Raw genomic sequence first — 22,357 nt, forward strand, 5'->3', positions numbered from 1 at the left:
TAATGCTCCCTTCTTTGAAATCCTGGTTCCAGTCATTTGGTACCCTTTTCCCCTTCCAAATCGATGTAAACAGTGATTGGAGAATCCTAGATGATAGTTCAAGGCCGGTATTCAACATTTCTACATTCAGGTTTTCTTGGCCAAGAGCTCTTCCATTCTTGAGAGATCAAACGGCAGAGGCAATTTCTTTTTTCTGTAGTGGGCTGGTGATCGCATCCACGTCTGTCTGTGCTTTTTGGATGTAAACTTTGTTTGTTGGCACTGGTGCAGCGTAAAGGTTGGCTCCCCCCCTGACATCACAACTTCAATTTATATGTATACGTAATATGACAATATAATGTGTATTCCCACATTATTAATGTAAAGTGGTACACTCAAATTCAATAATGAAGTGCATTCACTGTAGAACTAGGTATTAATGTACACTGGGTGCCTTAATCTAACTAACTGAAATGTAATCATTTGAAATAAATTAGGGAAAAACAGTCTTCATATTAATAGAGTGTATTTGCCTTAGGAGCGAGAAACATCTCTGTAGACGTGTACACTAATGTTTACATATTCATGTTAAAAATGCAGTTCTCAGTTGTATTGATGTTCATGCATTCAAAGATGTATTGCATGTAACATGAAGTTTGATTTGAGAATGTGTTTTTGACATTTACATGTATTTGCAATTATTATTTGCATAAACAACACAAAATTAAATGTGCATTAGTGAATGATATTTTAAAGTTCTTACTTACAATGTGAGAGACTTTTTTCCCTTTCTGCCAATGTGTCATTTCTCTGTAGGTGTGTTCTCATGAAATGTTAGGTTGGAAATAGGGGCCAGATGTAGCAAAGGGTTTTTCCTATTCTGTGTCAATGGGAAAATGTGTTTGTTCATATGGCCCTAGATGTCCTATTGTTTTATTACTGGAGAGTCTGGGTAAAATACCTTAATAGACGAACATGGAGAAACAGAGTGTGAGATAAAAGTCCCATATTCACACATGTCTAGAAGACTAAGGACAGCAGTGTTCTCAGGACTGGTCTCAGAGAAAACAGATGTTTCAACATACAACATGTGACTGATGAATACAATGGAGCTTCTGATGGCGTGATGAGGGGTGTTACCTAACTGAATTGTGTGGTATTATGTTTTTTACAGATTGATTTTATTCACTGTCCCTTTGGACTTTGAGAGGTACAGCCCTCTGACTTTCCCTTTGTCCCCTATGCTTTGCTAAATCTGGCTTAGGCTTACACTTAACTCTCTCTCTAGGAGGCTCTTGACCGAGCTTCTGATATGCTGGCACCTTCTATTTATTTTCCCCATATGTCTATGCATATACCTTTATCCCTTGCCATAGCTTTTTGATTATTTTTAGATTTTTTTTTCCCCAATATTTTTATAGATTAATTTAGATAGATGATTTTAGATTATGTCCATGAATAGAAGAGGAGATTGAAGACTTTTCTCTGAAAATCAAAATCTATTGCTGATATTCTGTATTGCTGTAACTGAATTCTTGGTTTGTCTTATGCTGATTTGCCTAAACTTCGTAAGGAGGTTTGGTTATCCTGTTGTTGTTCTGTATCTTTACCGCATGTTTTTGAGATTTGTTTTTATTAACCTGACTGCTAATTTGTAATAAAATGTTTACACTTATTTCCGATTTGGGTGCTTATTGTGTGGGCAAATTAGTTACACTGTAAATTGATGTTGATTGGGTTTTGAGAGCCATCTCCCAACATCATTCCCTTTGAGGAAAAAAGATCTGTCACCTGCCTAATGTGGGCAAAATGCTGCATTAAATCTGGTAGCAGATGTAGGATGGTTTCTTCAGAGAAGTGAGGCTGTTAGGGTGTCTCATTATGAAACTGCCCAAACCCACCCCAGATTTCTGACCCATGGTTAGTTTGGAGGATTAATTGAGTTCCAGCGCCATTACAACTCAGCGAAAGTGGGAGTATTAATAGAATTGCACATTTTGATGGTTACCTTGTGGTGCTTTTGGGGATATTGTGAAGTGTTTTGCACAGATATTTGAAGTAGTTGTGTGAATGTGGTGCTTACTGCAAAGAAGTTGAACTGGTTATGCGGTCTGTCGTGACTTAGGATCCCGGGATAGTGAGAAAAGTGTAGAATACACTGTGTTCTTGTCTGCTGTGTTGTGGTACTACTCCTGAGATGTCATTGACAGTTCTATTTGTGTAATTGTGAGGTAAGGTTAGTAAAGGGAATCTTGGTGCACAGTGAAGAACTGTATCCATCTGAGTGAGATCCAGCTGGTTGAGGTTTCATTCAAGTGAGTGTGTGAGTAGGTCGGAAAGTGTCACACCGAACCATTTCTTGAGTCATTGAATACCCTCAACCCTTCAGAAGAGGATACAAAGTTAGATGTTGGACACATTGCTTGCATTTGTTTTTGCACACAAATTATTTGAAAGAGAGAGAGTGTTTGAAGAAAATTTTAAAGGAGAGTGAGCCACTGCAAGGAGTGAGGTGGACAGCACATAGTGGCACGCTGGTATTGTTCGGTTGGTGTAAAGCTGCGCTGCTAGTGGCGGACTACATCATAGAGACACGCTGGAATTGGTATGTACGCCAAACAGAGAATCGTGGTTTAACAATAATTTCCTGGTTGTAAACAGAAAGTCATTGTGCATATTTGATTGGACAATTAAATCCTTTAAGGCATTACAAAGTCTGATGGAGGGAGATGTGACTATACCTGTTACGGGGAGAAGAGGTACCTCCAGAAGTTATGCCAGGTCATTATATGGCGATAAATGAAGGTCTTCATACGTGTATTTGGCTTCAACAATGACACAAGATCATTGAGAAAGGGGGTGCACAGGAATTTCCATGCCATGGAATAATTTGAGAATCAGTGAATATTTGAGAAGAATGTTATATGACATGAAACCACCTACTAGACCTGCACAATATGAAGCACTTGTGCCCATATTTATACTTTTTAGCGCCACATTTACGCCGTTTTTTGACGCAAAACGGCGTAAACCTACAAAATTCAATTGTATTTTGCATGTTTGCGCCATTTTTGCGTAAAAAAAGTACGCAAATGCGGCACTAAGAAAGTATAAATATGGGCCTTAATGCTTGAGAACACAGAGCCCATCAGAAACAGAAAGAGGACTATATGGGAAAGTTTAGGAAAGTACTATGGACGTTTGCAGATGCTGGATGGGATATTCAACAAAAGACTTGAGGACAGACGTAATTGAGGGGACTAGAGTATATCCTGCCTTGACTAGTGAAGAAGAGGGGAAAACTCAACAGAAAGATAAGAAAAAGAAAGAAGAGATAAAAGACATTGGGACCATCCTCTTGGGGACTTCAATTCCCAGGATGCTCTGCTGCTGATCTTCGCACCAGGAGGCACTTGCACAAGTGGAGGAGGCACCAACAGCCCCCAGCGCTCCCAAAGCGCAGGACCATCCTTGTGGAGACTTCAATTCCCAGGACAGTCTGCTACTGATCTTCGTGCCAGGAGGAGCTTTCACAGGTGGAGGGAGAGGAGGCACCAACACCCTTCAATCCTTATAGCGCTTCCAGCACTTCCACAGCATGGGATGTGCGCGGTCACGTCCTGTACCCGTCAGCGACTGGAGGAGGCCGGGCCAGACCACTCCTCTTTCACCTGCTCCTTAATCACTGAACATGGGTGAGTGAAAGTCAATGTGCAGCACTGATATTGATTAAGACATCTCCAAAGTACAATGCAAATATGCCTCCATCATATCATATCTAACATCAGCGGTAGGGGCGTTAACCAAAGAAATACAAAACACAGAGGAAAAATTGGGGTTTAAGGCGGACATTAGTTTAACTGAATCTGGATGCCAGGGCTAGAAAGGGCATTCGGAGCACAAGGAGGGGGTGCCCCAATACCCTGAAGCAGAGGGCTTGGCTGGGTACCCTGCCAGTAAGGCCCACCATACCTGATGTTAATCCTAGTCCTAATGCATTTGACCAATCCCCAACCGGGCATAACAAGAAAAAGAAGGCCCCAAAGACTAGAGGTACTTCCAGCATGTTGTTAGTGGACTCGCACAAGGATCACAACCCAATCAACAACTCTGCGGCTCCCCCTTTTAACACCAATTCTATAGGTGTCAATCTATTCGATATCCAGCAGAAAACTGTTTTGGAACCTTTCTTTAAAGATGTACATGATAATGTTGTAAAATATTTTTCTAGCTTATTGAGGGTTTGCAAGTAAAACTGGGTGCCATAGAATCTTTAACAGAAGTGATTAAATTAATGGTAGCTGGGAATAGTTGCAGGCAGACATCCCCTGATGCTTGAAGTGCTCAAGGAGCACATAAAGTCCATCTTAGTTTAACAGCTCTTCCCTTACACACAAGGCCCTTTGGCCCTTTGCCTATAAATGCCGGGGTGATTGCAGAGGGGCTAGGACTGCCTCTAGGGAACACACTGGCATATCGATACAAACCTTAAAGTGGCTAGTGGTCAAAGGGTACTCCCACCTACCTCCTCAGCATCTTAGAGCAGATGCCATGCAGAATCAAAGGGAACATCAGGTGGTTCAGAGAAGTTCCCCTGAAAAAGAGAGGAAGCCCACCAGTAGCACTGTTAGACTGTAGCTCCCGCCAGAATCAACCCCACTATTAGCCATTTTGGTGGGTGTTCATCCATTGAAAAATCACATAGCAGAATCAACACCTGAGCTAATGTGCAAAAACAAATATTGGTGTGATAATGGGCAGCAGGCTTCCTCTCATTTATTAATGACAAGAAGAGTGGGATGGCTGGGAAAAGAGGAAAAGAAGATGAGGGGGAGTGCATAGCCCTAAACTTTAGATACCAAGAATACACCAGAAGGATCTTATAACACAGGGTGCATGGTATCAAGCACCCTGCAGTCACTAGCAAGCTGTGTTGATTGAGATGAGAGAGGTTAGCTGTTAGGGTAGAAAAGAACGATTTAAGTTTGAGGTGATGTGTACATTTGAAAAGGTCAATTTTTGTTTGGACAAGAGCCCAATGGTTTGTAGGGCAAAATGACACAGCTTGCTAGTGAATTGACAGCTAAGGACCTAGAAGCAATATGCTTACTGAGTAATCTCGCTAATAGTGATGAACAAGACTTATCAATAGGTGAAAAAGCCCAAGAACTCAACATTGACACCACATTGCACCAATCATTTGGGCTCCCCATTAAATCAGCCTTTACTCGAGTATTGCCTGCAGGCAATTCAATTGACCTCTTTCTAACAGCCGTAACCCAAGATCTTGACCAAGAATACCGGAGATACATTAAGAAACAAGAATATCTGCCCTCTAACATCAACAATAAACACAAAAGAGCTATTGACCAACTAAAAGATAATAATATGATTGTCATCAAAGAAGCTGACAAGGGAGGCAATATTGTTATCCTCAACAAAAATGACTATCTACACGAAATACATAGACAACTCAATGACAGTACTTTATAAAAAACTTTCCTCAAATCCTACACGTGAGACTTAAAAGAAATTGAAAAATGTGTTAGATCACTTGTTCTTGAAACAAATTATTTCTTCTGAGGAAAGGAATTTTCTTTTCATAAAAAATCTGACCATCCCTACTCTATATGTACTACTGAAAATAAATAGAGGAGGTAACCCCCCTAAAGGGAGACCAATTATCTCAGGAATCAACTCCATTTGCTATAATATTGGCACTCTAATTGATTCTGAACTACAGCCCTTCATGCAGAACTTACCCTCCTTCATAAAAGACACTAAGGACATATTACAAAAATTACATGACATTGATTGGCAATCGGACTACATCCTTGCCACGATAGATGTGGTCAGTCTATACACCTCTATTAGACATCAAGATGGAATTGAAGCAGTAAGAAGCTGTCTCTCTACAAGATCGGCTCAACATATTGAACGCAATCAGATGTTAATAGAAATGTTATCATTCTGTCTTGAAAATAATTTTTTCCTTTTCATAGGTCAATTCTATCTCCAACTTCAAGGGACGGCGATGGGAGCCAAATTTGCGCCGCCATATGCATGTCTTCTAATGGGAGCTATAGAAAGAGAATGGTTATGGAACGAGAACTCTGAACACTTTTCCCAATATTTAATCTTTTGGGGGCATTACATAGATGACATTTTGTTAATTTGGCAAGGCCAGGAACCTTTACTTCGTCTCTTCCTTGACTCACTCACACCCAATAGATGGAACATTGACATTGACATTACGTACCAAATTTTGAGAACCACAGTAGAATATTCAGACTTCATACTCTACAATGAGAATGATAAATTACACACCCGTCTTCATAGAAAGAGTACTGCAGCAAATTCTATCCTACATGCTTCCAGTTGTCATCCCGCCAGCATAATCTGCAATATCCCAGCTGGTGAATTTAGGAGAGCTAGACTTAATTGCAATAATATGTCTGACTATGAAACAGTTTCTTCTGAAATTGTTCAACGTCTGTCAACTAGGGGCTACAACACTTCAAGTCTATGGAAGACCAAGGAAAACTTTGCCAGATTAGATCGCAACATGGCACTGTACAAATCGAAAACCACAAATAAGAATCCTGTTGTTCGATTCATCACAGACTTTATCTGGAATAATTAAATACATGATTCAGTACTAAGTACAGTCTGCAAGTTTTAATTCAGCAAATTCGGATACCATTGAACAAAATAACAAGTGGGTTCTCACTCTCAACTAGTTTCAGACTTTTCTACATAAGGGGGATTTTGGTCCATACCACCAGTTTGAGTTCCCACCACCAGTCTGTTTCGATCCTTAAAGGACATTTACACAGGAAGAAATATCTGGACCAAGGATATCAGTTGATACCTGCACTTTTGTATGCAGATGACACAGTTCTGATTGCCAGAACTGCAGTGTGATTGCAGCAGAGGCTCAATTCCTTTAAGGCCTTAATGTGCTCACTAGATTTAAGTACCAACTTTGCTAAATCCCATACCATGGTTGTGGGCCCGGAATACAAATGTCAATTATTTTTTCGGAAGAAGCACTGAAATATCTAGGGTGCCCACTTTTCCTTATCTGGAAGTTCTTTTTAATGAGCAGGGCTTGTGGGTCCCCCAAAGGAGGGTGAAAAGGGATATGTTGTCATGAGCTGTAGTGGTGATGATCTCTGACTTCACAAGAAGACTGGGTGTGAAGCCTGTTCAAGGGCTTATTAAGGTCTATCATGTGAAGGGTATAACCACTGCAAGCACTGGGAGTGAGATTTGGGGCTACGAGGACACTATTGGTCTGCAAATTGTTGAAAACTATTTTTGAGGCAACTTATCAGTTCCACGCTCAGTATCCTCATATACAGTGCATGATAAATTGGATTTAGGGTATTTTTCTGATCAATGAGCCCTTGCCTCTTTGTTGAGATGGTAGAGGATTTGGATTAACACAGACTTAGATCTGAATCGGGCAGCTATAAGTGACTGTATGAATTTGGATAGGGCGATTTACATCCCGTGGCTCAAGTATATCAAGGAGGTAACGGTTAAATTAGGACACCCTGAGTTACTTGAAAACCCGAAGGGCATTACAAAAAGAGACCTGACCTGGGTGAAAATACACTTTCTATTAACTAGGGAATCAGAAAGACAGGCAAGAGAACTTAGTAAACCTTCTGTAGAGGCCCATATGATATTAAAAGCATGTCCATTATTATCATTATCTAGTCATGGTTGCAGTACCTCACCGTCAAATTTATTTGATAAGATTTACATGACATTTTTTTACATTAGATATTGGGGGCACTGCAGGGTTGGCACAGATGGACAAGACAGGTCCTTGTTCCTGTGATAATTTTTCCTTGCAAGATACTATGCATATCATTATGTTTTGCAAAAATAATATATAGTGCCTCTGTTAAGGGGGAAAGCACTTTCAGCAAACAAGACCAGTCATGATTTATTTACAGCTGCTCTCCGGTCATTTGATATGTTTTTATGTTGCTAGTTTCTCAGCAGTTGCTCTTAGAATTAAGAGGCAATTCTATCACAGGACCGGAGGCGAGGATTATGCAGATCTTTCTTCACTTTTAATTAAACAGCAAGTTCAAAGTAAAACAAAACATGAACAAAAAAACTACAAGTTCCATGAGCCCGCCGCCATGGTAACGAGTATCCAATGAGGTGCGCTCCTTCACGTTGGTATAAGTATCCCGAAATGCGTCACACTTCCTCTTTCTTCACTGCTGTGAGCCAGATAAGTGCCTTTCTGCCTCCGGTTCGGGGGTTTTTCTGTTTGCTTTGGCGCGTCTCTGCTAAATTGCATTTTCTGTCTTCGTTCGCCGGAACGAACGTTCCGCTCGAGCGTTTCTTTTGTTTTTCTCCCTCCGGCGTGTTTAAATACACGTCGGGCCCACTAGAGGGCGCGCGCACGCTGTTTTTCTCTCGGAGAGCATGTAGCTCTCAGCGCTCGGCGCTCGCGCCTCGCGTTTGTTTTCTTTTTTTCTCAATTAAGGGTTTTTGGCCCTCAATTACACGTGTGTACCTTCGGTACAGTTTTGTCCCTACCCGTGACACCCATTTGGGTAAGGTTTACCCCATTGGGGAAGATATTATTTTTCTTGCACTTACAGTGACAGAGTGGGTAGGGATTTTACCCTTTATATCATATTTTTTGTTGGGTGTACACTCTGTCCAGTCCTCATTATGCACTCCTCTCAAGAACATGAGCCTTTTCCCAACATGTCCCCAGGTGAGGGTTCCTCTCGCAGTACCCTCCCCCCCGGGGTGGACACTTTGTTTTCACAGGCTATTTCCCACGCTTTGGCCCCTCTTAGGGATAGTGTAGCTAAACTTACTGAACAGGTGTCCAGAGGTACGGGCATGTTTGGTGTGACGGGAGCGGAGGGTGATTCCTCTACCCTTTCGGCTCCCAGGAAACTGCGCAAGCGCGACGCGGGGCACCTGGAGGAGGGCGAGTTTTTTTCCCATCCCAAGAGTGCGCGCGCGCATACGCGCTTACCCTCCCGGGAGGGCTGTTTGCCCGGGGTAATGGGTGACAAGCTTCACCACCTATGGAACCCTGATTTGGAATCCCCCAAATGCTTCATGGGAGGTTCAGATGAGGACTCATCATCTTTGGATGACGACTCAGGTCGCCCTTGGCGCCCTGGGGCTACCTTACCAGATCCTTCGGATCGCGCTGATTCTGACTCCGATATGTTTGAACCGGAGGGTATCTACCATCCACGTTCCTCGGAGTGGCGCCCAGACCACAAGGTGGCTGAGTATGTCGCCAGCAAAATTAGGCAACCTCTGGACAAGGAGGTGCGGGCCCGGCTACGGGCGGAGTGCCCACGCCCGTCTTTATCGGATAAGGTCGCTTGTACACCTGATATTGACCCTAAAATGTGTACGTTTTTTGCAAAGTATACCAGGGATCCCAAAAAAGGGATTGACCGCTCCTGGCGAGCATGTCAAGATAAACTTCTTGATGTCCTTGGTCCCCTCACACAGATTGTTCAATTGGCGGAGCGTGCCAGGCAAGCAAACACTCCCCTTCAGACGGACATCGTCGCAGGATGGGCTCAGAGAGCTGTTTGTCTCCTGGGCAACGCGAACTGTGCCATCTCTGCAGAAAGACGCAGGTCTTTATTAATCAAAATCGACCCCAAATTGGGGGAACTATCTAACTCGGAGGCAGGGGCTGTTGCCCAAGGCAATTTATTTGGCGACCCTTTTGTCAAAGAATTGGGGAAGTTTGTGGCTACGTTTTCGGCTTTGGATAAAGCGCAATCTTCCATTAAAAAGATCTTCCCCAACAAGGTTTTTGGCGGGGCCGGGCGAGGCAGGGGTCGCTCTTCCGGCCGTCCTTTCCAGCGAGGCCCCAGTTCCTTCAGGAACAACGGTTGGAGGGACGGCAGACAAGGAACTTTCTTCCCCAACAGAGGCAGGGGAAGAGGCAGAGGGTCCAGAAACACGCGAGGAGCATCTAACGCCCCTGGAGGTCCCTCTGGTGAGGCTTATCCCTTTTTCCCCAAAAAATTTTGGAGGGAGATTGAGGTTTTTCAAGGACAATTGGAGGCGCATTACCTCCGACGCATGGGTTCTCCAAACTGTCTCAGGTTTTCAGATAGAGTTCTGGGGTACCCCACTTCAGGAGAGACTGCCTCCGCCCATCGTATTTTCGGCAGAAAACTCAGACCTCATAGAATTAGAGGTTCAGGCCCTTCTCCACAAGGGAGCCATTTCCTTCACTTCCTTTCACCCCACAGGTTTCGTGAGCAACATCTTTTTGGTGGAGAAGAAGGACAAGGGGTTTCGCCCCGTTATCAACCTTCGGGCATTCAACGAATGGGTGGTTTACAGACATTTCAAGATGGAGGGTATTCACATGCTCCGCGACCTCCTCTTACACGGAGACTGGATGGTTCGTCTGGATCTCAAAGACGCATACCTCACAGTCCCCATTTTTCCGCCCCATCGCAGATTCCTGCAATTCATATGGAACGGCCAGATGTTCGAATTCACCACACTCCCCTTCGGCCTGTCATCGGCACCTTGGTGCTTCACAAAACTTCTCAAACCAATAGTGGGAAAACTGAGATTGCTAGGCATACGCCTCATAATTTATCTGGACGACCTCCTTTTGATGGACCAGTCCAAGTCTCAGTTGATGTTCAATCTGAACACAACTATTGCGCTTTTCCAGGACCTTGGTTTCGTGATCAACCAACAGAAGTCGCAACTTACTCCGACTCAATCGTTAGTCTTTCTAGGGTTTCTAGTGGATTCCCGATCGGCGTCTCTCAGTCTCCCGACGCCGAAGATCTCCAAGATAAAGAAGGAACTGAGGAAAGTCCTTCGACGAGACCACATTTCGTTACGTCAATTAGCCATGGTGATCGGCCTGCTTTCCTCCTCGATTCAGGCCATTTTTCCGGGTCCCCTACACTACAGAGCCCTGCAATGCTTGAAAGCGTTTCACCTTCGCCGAGGGGTCACGTACTCCGAATTGATCTCCCTGTCTCCAGAAGCAAGGACGGAGTTGTTTTGGTGGCTGGACCACATGGAGGCATGGAATGGCAGAGCCATTTTTGGTGCAGCCCCGGATCTGGTGATCGAATCAGACGCCAGTCGCCAGGGATGGGGGGCTCGTTGCGGAGACATATCGTTCGGGGGACGCTGGACCCCGCAGGAACTAACCATGCATATCAACTGCCTGGAACTCCTGGCGGGATCTTTTGCGATCAAATCTCTCACGAGAGACAAAATCTCATGTGTTGTTCTACTACGGATGGACAACGTATCGGCGGTACATTACATAAATCGCTTAGGGGGAACAAGATCAAGAGCCCTAGCGGAACTGGCGATGAATCTTTGGCATTTTTGCCTTCAACACCAAATCTCAGTCACAGCAGAGTATCTTCCGGGAGTCCAGAATGTGGGGGCAGACTGGAATTCTCGGTTTCTCCAGGATCCCAGCGATTGGCGACTACATCGCTCGGTCTTTCAGCCGATCATGGATCGCTGGGGTCCCTGTTCAGTGGATCTCTTTGCGTCTCGTTGGAACGCTCAACTTCCCCTATACTTCAGCTGGCGACCGGATCCGGGAGCGGCGGCAGTAGATGCGTTTCTCCAGCATTGGGATACCCTTCAGGGTTATGCTTTTCCCCCATTTCTCCTCATCCCGCGGGTTGCGGCTCAGGTTCGCCGCCAAGAGGCGACGGTGGTTCTGATAACCCCCTGGTGGAGGTCACAGCCGTGGTTCCCGACCCTGTTGGAACTCTCGTGCGAGTGTCCTCTTCGCCTCCCGCATTTTCCCTCAATACTCCTGGATCCGTTGGGTTCCTATCACCCTCTGGTCCTTCAAGGTCATCTTTCCCTCATAGCTTGGAAAATTTCCGGCATCGTTGGCAAGACAACCGACTTTCGCAGGAGGCTAATGACTTCATCGCACAGGCCTGGGCCCCGGGTACATGCAAACGATATAGATCTGCATGGAACAGATGGTCTCGCTGGTGTGTGGGCAAACACTGCGATCCCATGGGGGCCAGTATTACCGACATCATCAATTTCCTTGCAGAATTAGGGGACTCTGGCTTAGCGTATCGCACTGTCAATTCTTTTCGTTCGGCCATCTCGGCGGGCCACCCGCCCCTTAACAATCTCCCGGTCGGGGAGCATCCCTGGATTTGTAAACTTCTTAAGGGTATTAGACTCTCCAGACCTCCGCAGCCCAGATATTCGGAACTCTGGGACGTGAACTTAGTTCTTACTCTCTTGTCCTCTTGGCGGGACAACCAATATTTGTCACTAAAGGAATTGTCAGCCAAATTGGCCGTGCTTCTCTGCCTCATTTCCTGTAAGCGAGTGTCCGATGTCAGAGCATTGGATATTTCCGCTCGTATCTTTACTCCAGAGGGAGTCACGTTTACTATTGCAAGGAGGACAAAGTCTAATACCAGGTCGGTATCCTATCCCGCTTTTCCTGATTCCCCGAAGCTATGTGTGGTTCGATGTCTCAAAGTCTATGAGGAAGTAACCAGTTCTTGTAGACCTCCAGGAGTCGAGCAGTTATTGATTTCTATAAGGAAACCGTTTAAGGCGGTTTCTTCCCCTTCCATTGCCAGATGGATTCGATGGATTCTCTCTGAGGCAGGAATAGATGTTCAAGTTTTTGGCGCCCATTCTACTCGGGGAGCTATGGCTTCCAAAGCCATACAGGTGGGGGGCAGATTGGAGGACATCATGCATGCTGCTGATTGGTCTTCAGAGTCTACTTTTAAAAAGTTTTACTTTAAACCAATTCATGAAGCAGCCGCACTTGTGGTGAGTAAGCTTTAAACTTGCATAATCCTCGCCTCCGGTCCTGTGATAGAATACGAAATTTCCTAGCTATCGTGAAGGAAAGTTTCAATTCTATTAAGGACACGGAGGCGAGGATTATCCCACCCACATACTCTACGCTGGTATGTCCCCTCCCGATTACATCTACCTCCGTAACAAGGTAGTATACTTGAGTTTTTACATTTATTTGTTGTCCTTTTGATCATGTTCTAAACTACATCATGTTGTACTTGATTCAGATGTGATCACATTCTATTTAGTGGTATTTTAAGGTTCATGACTTTATTGCAGTCAGTATGTATCTATGTTTTATCGGATTTGCATCTAATTATACCTTTTTTGGTAGGTTCCGAGACTACGACCAATTGACTCTACCAGGATTCCTTCCGCAGTGAAGTCGAGGAAGTGTGACGCATTTCGGGATACTTATACCAACGTGAAGGAGCGCACCTCATTGGATACTCGTTACCATGGCGGCGGGCTCATGGAACTTGTAGTTTTTTTGTTCATGTTTTGTTTTACTTTGAACTTGCTGTTTAATTAAAAGTGAAGAAAGATCTGCATAATCCTCGCCTCCGTGTCCTTAATAGAATTGAAACTTTCCTTCACGATAGCTAGGAAATTTCGTATTCAGCAATACAGTATGCTGAGGTCAATTGTTTAATGTAACTGTATCTTTTGGTTGTATTGGAATGGTATCTTGTAGATATTTATACCTGCAAAAGAAGCACTCCCTACGTAAAAATGCATTTTAAGTCAGTTTGTATGCTCCCATGTAATTAATCCCTTGTTAGAAGTCCTCAGAGTATATAAGAAGTATTTGGGTTTAAATTAAGCTGAAGGTACCTGCTTTGCGACACGTAGCTGCATTGGAATGATTGTTTCTTTTTTGATGTGTATAATAGTAAAATGTATGTTTTTTTATAGGAAATTTATTGTAACATGAAATGTATTTTACATTGAGTTTTTAAGGAATCTTTTTAATATGTATGTGTGTGCTTTTATGGTTTAACTAACTGAATAAAGTATTTTCCATTGACTGACATTGAGAATAGAGGTTATGATATTGACCTGGAAGAGTATTCCCTGAATTAACTTTTGTTGAATTATCCACCTCCATATAACATGACCCAAGAAGGTGGAGCAAATAATTTAATGGAGAAGGAAAACTTTTGATGTACTCATAGCACTAGTAGAACTAAATTCACATTAGACAGAAGAGAGTTTAGGGATGACAGTTCTGTGTCCCCTTGATGATCTAACAGCACCTGCCCCTAAGTGCTGGTGGTCACAGTGAGACAGATTAGTCAGGTTTTTGGGAAGGAGCACGAAGAGAGCAGGTTAGTCATGTTGTTTGAGATGAGCAAGAGTCTGGAACAGCATCTGTTTGATTTGAAGTGGGGTCTGAGTGAGTCAACAGTTGAAGTCGGTACAGAAGAGACACTTTCAGAGGCGTTGACTGCGTCAAACTCAGATTCTTGCAAAGGACCTAGTGATATAGCAAAGTAAGTTGTGCCTGGAGAACAGTGGCCAAGAGAACAGAAATTGCCTGAAGTATGAGTACCACACACTATTCCAGAAGAGCCTGAGGAATCTGGCCTAATTGACACTGATGGTGAAGGGCCAGTAGTCTGGAGATCAAAGAAAGCAAGAATATCCCATGGAAGGTACTCCTCACCTAAATTGACATATTTTGTGGCCAATGACTGGGAAAAATAATTTGGAATCCTTTGTTATAACAATTCAGATCCAGATGTGCCTCCTTGAACTGAACTTTGTGGCTGAACTGAGCTTTGAAATTGCATTGCCACAAGACAGGCTAAGACAGGTTATCCTGGATGTTGTTATTAGTGAATTTGAATTGTGCATTTATTAGAGATATTTAAACAAAATTTGTGGAGAATAAAGAAGAGTACCAAGGTTTGATTCTGCAGAGAAATCATAGGGTTGTCCTTCAGAACAACACGGATTAGGGTTAAGGAAGACTCTCAAAGATTTTGCAAATAACATTTGAATTTTGCGAGAACCATCTTTGCTGTTGCATTTTAGTAAACGGTCTGAATTTAGAGATATCATGGAGCCTAATAACAATACTAGTACACATAGATCCATAATTGCAGGAGTGGTAGTCGTAACTTTTATAGTAATAATTGCTTTGCTTGTAATATTGAGTTTACCTATACATTCTAACATGGAGAATAATATATTTATAAGTGTCCCTAAATTTCTATTTCCTACTGATGATAGAATGCATTTATTAAATGAGAAAGATTTACACAGACACTTCTAGAGGAGACCTTTAATTAAATGTTTATTATAATTTGTGTTATGAGTACATTGATGTATGGATGCAAAGGATTGCTACATGTGTATACAATAACCTGCATCAGCTGCAGAAGGAATAATGTATCACCATGTTCCTTAGGGTATTATATTTAGCTTGTTGATGAGACTTCTCTATGAACAAGAACATTTTCAGTACTACTATTTGAATTATGATGTAGTCTTTTCCAGAAGATCCTATTCTTAAACACTTGAACAAATACTGCAAAGCAAAGAACATAGAAATAGTTGAAGGACTCTTTAGAACTACATTATTATTAGATACAGTTTGTGCTTTATGCAAAACAAGCTGGCATGCTTTGGCAAGAGCTGAGAAGAATTTTCTGAACTTGGTTGAAGACTGAAGAGGAGGAATGAAATCTAGGGCAGATAAAGTTAAAGTTCAACATAGATTGGAATGGGAAGAAGTTGAACATTTCTCTGCAGGGAATCAAGTTGCCTTGACACTAGATTGGAGACACAAAGGGACAGCTACAACTGACACAAGATTTATGGGAAAAAGTGTGACCACGCATTTTGAAGTTAAAAATAGTTTGACCTTTATATTGTCAGTACGTATTGCATTTATTCCAGCTGTAACATGGAGTTTGATTTGAGAATGTGTCATTTTCATTTACATGTATTTGGAATTAATATGTGCAATAAATAACACAAAATTAAATGTGCATGAGTGAACGATATTTTAAGGTTGTCCTGTCAAGATCTGTGTTCTTATAGCGTGGGAGACTGCTCTCCATTTCTGCTAATGTATCCTTTATCTGCAGGTGCATTGGCACTGAATGTTTAGCTTGGAAATAGATATACTAAACTTTTACTAATAGAATGTCTGGGAAAAAGACCTTGCTGGAAGAACATGGATAAACAGAGTGTGAGATGACTGTCCCTTATTTACACATGTTGCCAACGATGTCTAGAAGACCAAGGATAGCAGCATTCTCAGGACTGGTCTGAAAGAAAACTAGATGTTTCAACTTACAATGTGAGACTGAAGAAAACAGTGGAGCTCCGGATCGCGTGATGAGGGGTGTTATTTAACTGAACTGTGTGGTATTAACTAGGGTTCTCTCAGATTGATTGTATTCACTATCCCTTTGGACTTTGAGAGGTACAGACCTCTGACTTTCCATTTGTCCCTATGCTTTGCTAAGTGTGACTCAGGCTGACACTTAACGCTCTCCCTAGAAGACGATTGACTGGGTTTCTTTCTTTTTCTTCTATGCCTATGCATATATTTGTTCCTTTTGCCATAGCTTTTTGCCTTTTTGAGATTTGTTCCCCAATATTTTATAGATTCATTTAGATAGATTACTTTAGGTTATATCCAGGAATAAAAGAGAAGATTGAAGACTTTTCTCAGAACATCAAATTCTATTGCTGGTATTCTGTATTGCAGTAACTGCATTCTTGGTTTGCCTTATGCTGATTTGCCTAAACTTCTTCAGATGGTTTGGTTCTCCTTTCACCATTATGTATCTCTAAAGCATGTTTTTGAGATTTGTTTATATTAACCTGACTGCTAATTTGTAATAAAATGTTTAACTTTATTTCTGATTAGGGCCCTTACTGTGTGTAACCAAATTGGTTACACTGTAAATTGATGTTGATAGGATTTTGAAAGCTAACTCCATCCATCTTTCCCTTCAAGGACAAAAGATCTATTACCTAAATATGACAAGCAAACGCTCCATCAGTCTGAAGACTTCTTTGTAGTGCTCAGGCCAGTGTGCATCCTGCTCTTTCTCTAGTATGAGTAGTCTGCCTTGCTTGTCTATGATAGGGGTTTTGTTTGTTGCACAAGATTTACAGCTATCTATGTAATCTTAACAATCTTTCCCCATTCTTCTCTACTGGCTGCCTCCTCTACTTGACCTGCAAAGTTACTTGCTTCTCTCCTGCTGTCATTCTATTGACTTCTCTGTATGCTTGTATGTACTGTTACTTGTACTACTCCTGCAGCCTCTCAAATTTGGCCTCAATGAGTTTCTTTCTTCTGCTGTCCTAGTTTGCTGTTGCCTTGTCTTATCCATTCTTTCCTTGTCTTGCTCTCTGGGCTTGTTTCACTCCTCTTCACATATACTGAAGAGACCCATTCACATTTCCATTGACTACGTCTGCAGTTGGGTCAGACTGATCTTCCTCATCTGCCAGGAGTTGGAACCTGTTTTCTGTTTGTAAGATGAATGCCTTCTTGGTCTTGGGGTCCTGTAGTTTTGCCACATCTAAGTGCTGTCATCCTGATGGTTTGCGTTCTCTTTTTTCTGAACTTCCGCTTCACAAGAGCTGTCACTAGATTGAGATTGCTACAAATGTCTGCTCCCCTCCTCACTCTGACACCTTGCAGTGAGTGTCTTCAGGTTCTGCTTTTCATCAGGTGGTCAATCTATTTACTGTCTCCGTATTTGGGTGAGCGGCAAGTTAGCTTGTGAATAGCAGGGTAGAGGAAGAGATTCCCTCCTATGACCAGATCAATTGTGGCGCAAAATTCCAACAATCTTTCTCCATTGTCATTCAATGTTCCACAGCCTTCCTTTCCCATGGCTTTGTTAAGATTTGCTTTAGCATTCAAGCCTCGCATCACAATCTTCAGATCATGGTCCAGCACGGCTTCAAGGGCATCTTGCATGTGCTGGTAGAATATGTCTTTGACTGTTTCCTCTGCATCATTTGTTGGAGCATTGCACTGGGTAATGGTGGTCTTGATGTGTCTGCCTTTAAACCTGGCTGTCATGAGTCTTCTGTTGACTGGCTTCCACTTAATTAGGCATTTCTCTGTCCCCTAGCGCAGGATGATGGCTACTCCTTTGTGATGTTGGTCTTCGTCCCTTACCGGGTACAGTACCATCTCTCCTGTTGTGGTTTTCATCCTGCCCAATCCAGTCCATCTACCTTCACTGACACCCCTCCAGGATGTGTATATTAGCGCATCTCAGATGTTACTTGAGCCAGCTTTCCTGTGTCACACGTAGTCCATACTTTCCAGAATCTGATTCAGAAAATAATTGAAGCGGGCTTACCTAAAAGCCCATTTTCTCTAAGCATGATTATGTATGATTTTTTAGAGCACGTGAGGCTGGTGCAACAGTTAAAAGAGGTTTGGTCAAACCTACCTAAAACACACAGAAATAGAGGGCAGGGAACAGGAGCACATGGGTCCTTGGTTAACAACTATAATACAGAGAGCACTGGTAAAAAGCATCACAATGGTCCCTGAAAGACTTGGAATAGGTGTGGTACTGCAGGGTCAGAGCAAGCATCATTCAAAGACATGGAACAAGTGTGGCACTGCAGGACCAGTGCAAGGTTTATTCAAAGCCATAGAACAAGTGAGGTACTCGGGCCGGTGCAAGCTTGCTTCAAAGCCATGGAACAACTGTGGTACTGCAGGCCCAGCCAATGCAACCTTCCTTCAAAGACATGGAACAAGTGTGGTATTGCAGTGCCAATGAAGGTTCCTTCAGAGACGTGGAAAAAGTGTGGCACTGGGCAGCACCATTTAACGCCTCCCTTGGCTACAACAAACCAGCAGCATTTGAGATTTGGCATAAGTGAAAGGAAAAGCATTAGGGTTTATCAGTGTGAGCTTGACTTGCACTCACAGTAAGATTTCCACACACTAAACAAGTGCAGTATCTGGCAGGAGTATACGCTTCCCTCACTCCCATGGAAAATATACCAATCTTGTCCGAAACAATGTTATCTTCCCTTGCATACACAGAACGTGGACAACATCTGCAGCAATAGTCTAAGCCTGTGTGTAAATAGACATATAGAATGACAGCCTTTGACAGCAGTGTAAGTTACCCTCACACACAGAACCGGTACAAGATGGTCAAAAGCAGTTCAAGCTAAGATATCTTCACATACAAAAGAGGTATCACATTGGCAGTAGCATCTAAGCTCATAGAATACCCAAAGTAAAGTATAGCGGTCGGCGTGCCACTGAAGGCTCTAGCCAAATCAGCTCATGATCCCCTTGAGCCCTCAAAACTAAAATGAGCTAAGTTTTGTTGTGGCTTCTTCCTGATACCTTCTCTGTAACCTTATGCACCAGACAAAGCATTAAACTTTGGTGTGAAACAGGAGCAAAAAATGGATGCCACTTTCCTGCCTGAATTACAAATAATTAGCAGCATATTAGTTAGCAAACTAATAAGGAGAGCCAAGTTAAGAGTCTGTCTTGGCTCCAAGATCCCAGGCATGAGCTGAGCTATGGGAACATTTGGCAAGGAAATTGAGCAACACATATTATATAAAAATGAGGTAAAGTGTTTCCAAAGTTCAAAAACTATATTTCTTCAAACACCCGGTGTGAAAAAGAATAAGCTGAAATTTGTCAAAAAATTAGAATGCCATTTGACCTCTGTCTCTGAATGAATACCAAATGTGACAAGGTTAAAAAAACAGCGTCATCTTCAATGCTCGGTCAATTTCGTAACTCCAGTCTGTTTATTTAAGTGTCATGTCAGGGCTCAAGGGGCTGTTGTAATTGTCGCCCCTCCCATCTCTGGACCCCGGTACATTGCACTGGCTGCATTGCTGGTAGCTACGTCCCTAAGGGCCTGATTTAGAGTTCAGCTGGCGTGTCACTCTGTCAAAAAGCCGTGAATATACCATTCGCAGTCCTAGAAGAGCCATAGTTTCTGCTGCACTTATAATACAGTGAAAGGCACATCCGTCATGTTTATGGAGGAGTACCCCATCTGCCAATCTCTAGATAAGGCCATAAGTAAACCAGCTTAATTCGTGTTTTACAGTGGAAAAGGGAAAACTGGTAAAACAAAAAAAAAATTGCTTGCTTAATTTGTGAATAAAAAAAAGTATTCAATAATATTTTTGGGTTAAAACTCAATTACAATGGTAAAAATAATTTATAAGCAGTAAACTTGCCTCGCATTTTTTGCAATGCGTACACAATCCGCTTTCTCCAGTTTTTGCCTTTGTGCAAAAATCATTTTTGCATTGTTTTGCATTATGTCCCATCGTTTATGGTAGTGCGTTATGCAGTGGTTCGGCCCCAAATCTCTGTCTGGTACCTGTTGGGTTGTTGCAACCCTGATTCATATGCAACACAGGCCGGAGCAAACCTTCTTCCCTGTATACCCATTTCAAATAATAACTTTCTGTTCTGTTGTCTTGCAATCTTTTTCACATCTAAGTAATGAGCTGAACAGAAATAGTACCTTTATTGGTTGGTGCAGCCAGGTGATCACATTTCAAAGTTTGAAGGAGAACAAGTACTTCAACTCGTCAAGGCAACCATCTCATTCCCCTCAACTCTGCATTCCCTTGTTTTACTGTACTAAATATTAAACACGAACATATGTTGACGAAAACCACAATCATGAAACCACAATAATAAAATACAGTGCAATCAAATATTTGTCTAAACAAATTAACTCAGTAGAAAAAAGAAGCACGTGTGCCTATTCACAAAGGGTTGTTTTGGGGTATATAAAGTAGTACTCTTGTAGTTCTCTTTTACGTGTTCTCACCCGTCTTATTGAATTAGCAACAAAACATCACAAGGTGGGAGTACAATGGGAATACGCAGAGAATAATTATGTGCGATGTGTTCGAACAGAAAGAATGGAGCCCTCGTGCTGGAGGGGTGGGGCCAATTCCCAAACCCTTGCAGGGTCGATGTACATACAAACGTGCTGCAGGAGTACATTTTACGTGCTCCAGAATGCCTTTGTGCACAGACTGATGAAGTCCTGGCTAATTGGTGGTTTAGGAAAGAGGGAGGCCTAACTGCCCCAATATGCACTTTGTTATATTAATGCATCAGTATTATAATTGGCATTAACTGTGCAGTTGTTAAATTAATTATGAATAGTTTTGTTCTAAATAATCAGCAACTCTGATTTAAGCTTTTGTCAGCATACCGCGAAAAGGCAGAGGATTTGTATAAAAACATATGAGTGACAATCATCGACGTCATTTAGGCATCAACTGGGGTCGCAGTTGCGACCATTGGCTTGCCCTTTGTGGCCCCTGGCACTGCTTTTGCGACCCCTGGCTTTCGAGGTAGCAACATCAGTGCCAGAAACACAGTAGCAGCAGATGCTCCACTGTTTTTCCTCTAAAGGTTTTATTTCACTAATAGTGAATAATGTTTCATTATTCATTGTTAATGTATTTAAAAGATGGAGTGTAGGCTGGAATATCGCCTTCCCTGGCAGTAATACAAAAAGTGCTTTTAAATGTATATTGTGTGGATGAGTGTGTGTTTATGTGAGAAAGAGTATGTGTGTAGATGTAATTGCGTATATGTGTAAGAATGCTTGTGTGAAATGGAAGGTCAAAGGTTGTGTGATGTCACATCCGCTACCCCTGCCATTTTGGTGAACTAACGTTCATGGTGACAATCTATGTAGTTTTAGCCCCAGGTACAGAATATTCGCACATTCTATACCGCTGTAGAGGGCCCATTACAACCCAACATCTGTTCTAAATATGGATACAACTATCACTTGCTAATGCTTTTCAAAAAATTCTTGTTGCAGCTCTCGTATAAAATCCAGTTGGCAAGTTACAAATGGGTTCTCCTGGTCCACCTGTGGCATATGAGTTTAATAACGTTGCCCTGCATATGTCCATTGGAAAGAAATATTATGGAAGTTCTACTTGCTCATAACAAGCTGAAAACCAATAGCCACCTTTAGACATAAACTAAACAGACAGTTATTGGCATTACAATGTAGCTCTAATATGCAACTGCAATCAGCAGGGATTTCCACCCGGGGTGCTCTGTACATGCATCAATACTATGATGCACGAGCCTAAAGACACATGACGCCCATTTGTCTATATGTTTGGAGTCTTACCTCTGGGGTCTGCATGGCCGACAGATATAACAAGCAGTAACACCAGCACTCCTTTCATTGTGCACTAAAACCTGTGAAAAGCTGTGATTCCCTTCTGTGATGGGCTTTGTGGGGTATCCCTGGCCGTTTCTTTCTTTTTTTTTATTTATACCACAGTTTCCAGAGCTTTTTGTAAATGATTGCTAGAGGGGCAGGAGCAGGGGGTGCTCATCCTTGACCCATGGGACTGCTAAAACAACAGACGGGATATGAAAAGGCAAGAGAGTAAACTGAAGGAGCAGCCCAATCCTGACACAAACTAATGATTAACAAGGGCACGGACTGCCTGTCAAATACTGACGTCAGGCGTGCTTTGCTTCCCA

General features: G+C 42.6%; 1 protein-coding gene across 1 annotated transcript in view; it reads right to left on the reverse strand.

Moving 5' to 3' along the window:
• The window catches only part of GC (GC vitamin D binding protein), a 203,378-nt gene extending 181,250 nt beyond the window's left edge, over positions 1–22,128 (reverse strand). Inside the window, exon 1 of the mRNA XM_069236874.1 lies at positions 21,996–22,128. Coding sequence (XP_069092975.1) covers positions 21,996–22,053 — 58 coding nt within the window. The 5' untranslated portion in view covers positions 22,054–22,128. The remainder of the gene's footprint in view (positions 1–21,995) is intronic.
• Positions 22,129–22,357: the final 229 nt, after the last annotated feature.

Source organism: Pleurodeles waltl, chromosome 1_2 (assembly GCF_031143425.1).
Source record: "Pleurodeles waltl isolate 20211129_DDA chromosome 1_2, aPleWal1.hap1.20221129, whole genome shotgun sequence".
NCBI classification, from domain to species: domain Eukaryota; kingdom Metazoa; phylum Chordata; class Amphibia; order Caudata; family Salamandridae; genus Pleurodeles; species Pleurodeles waltl.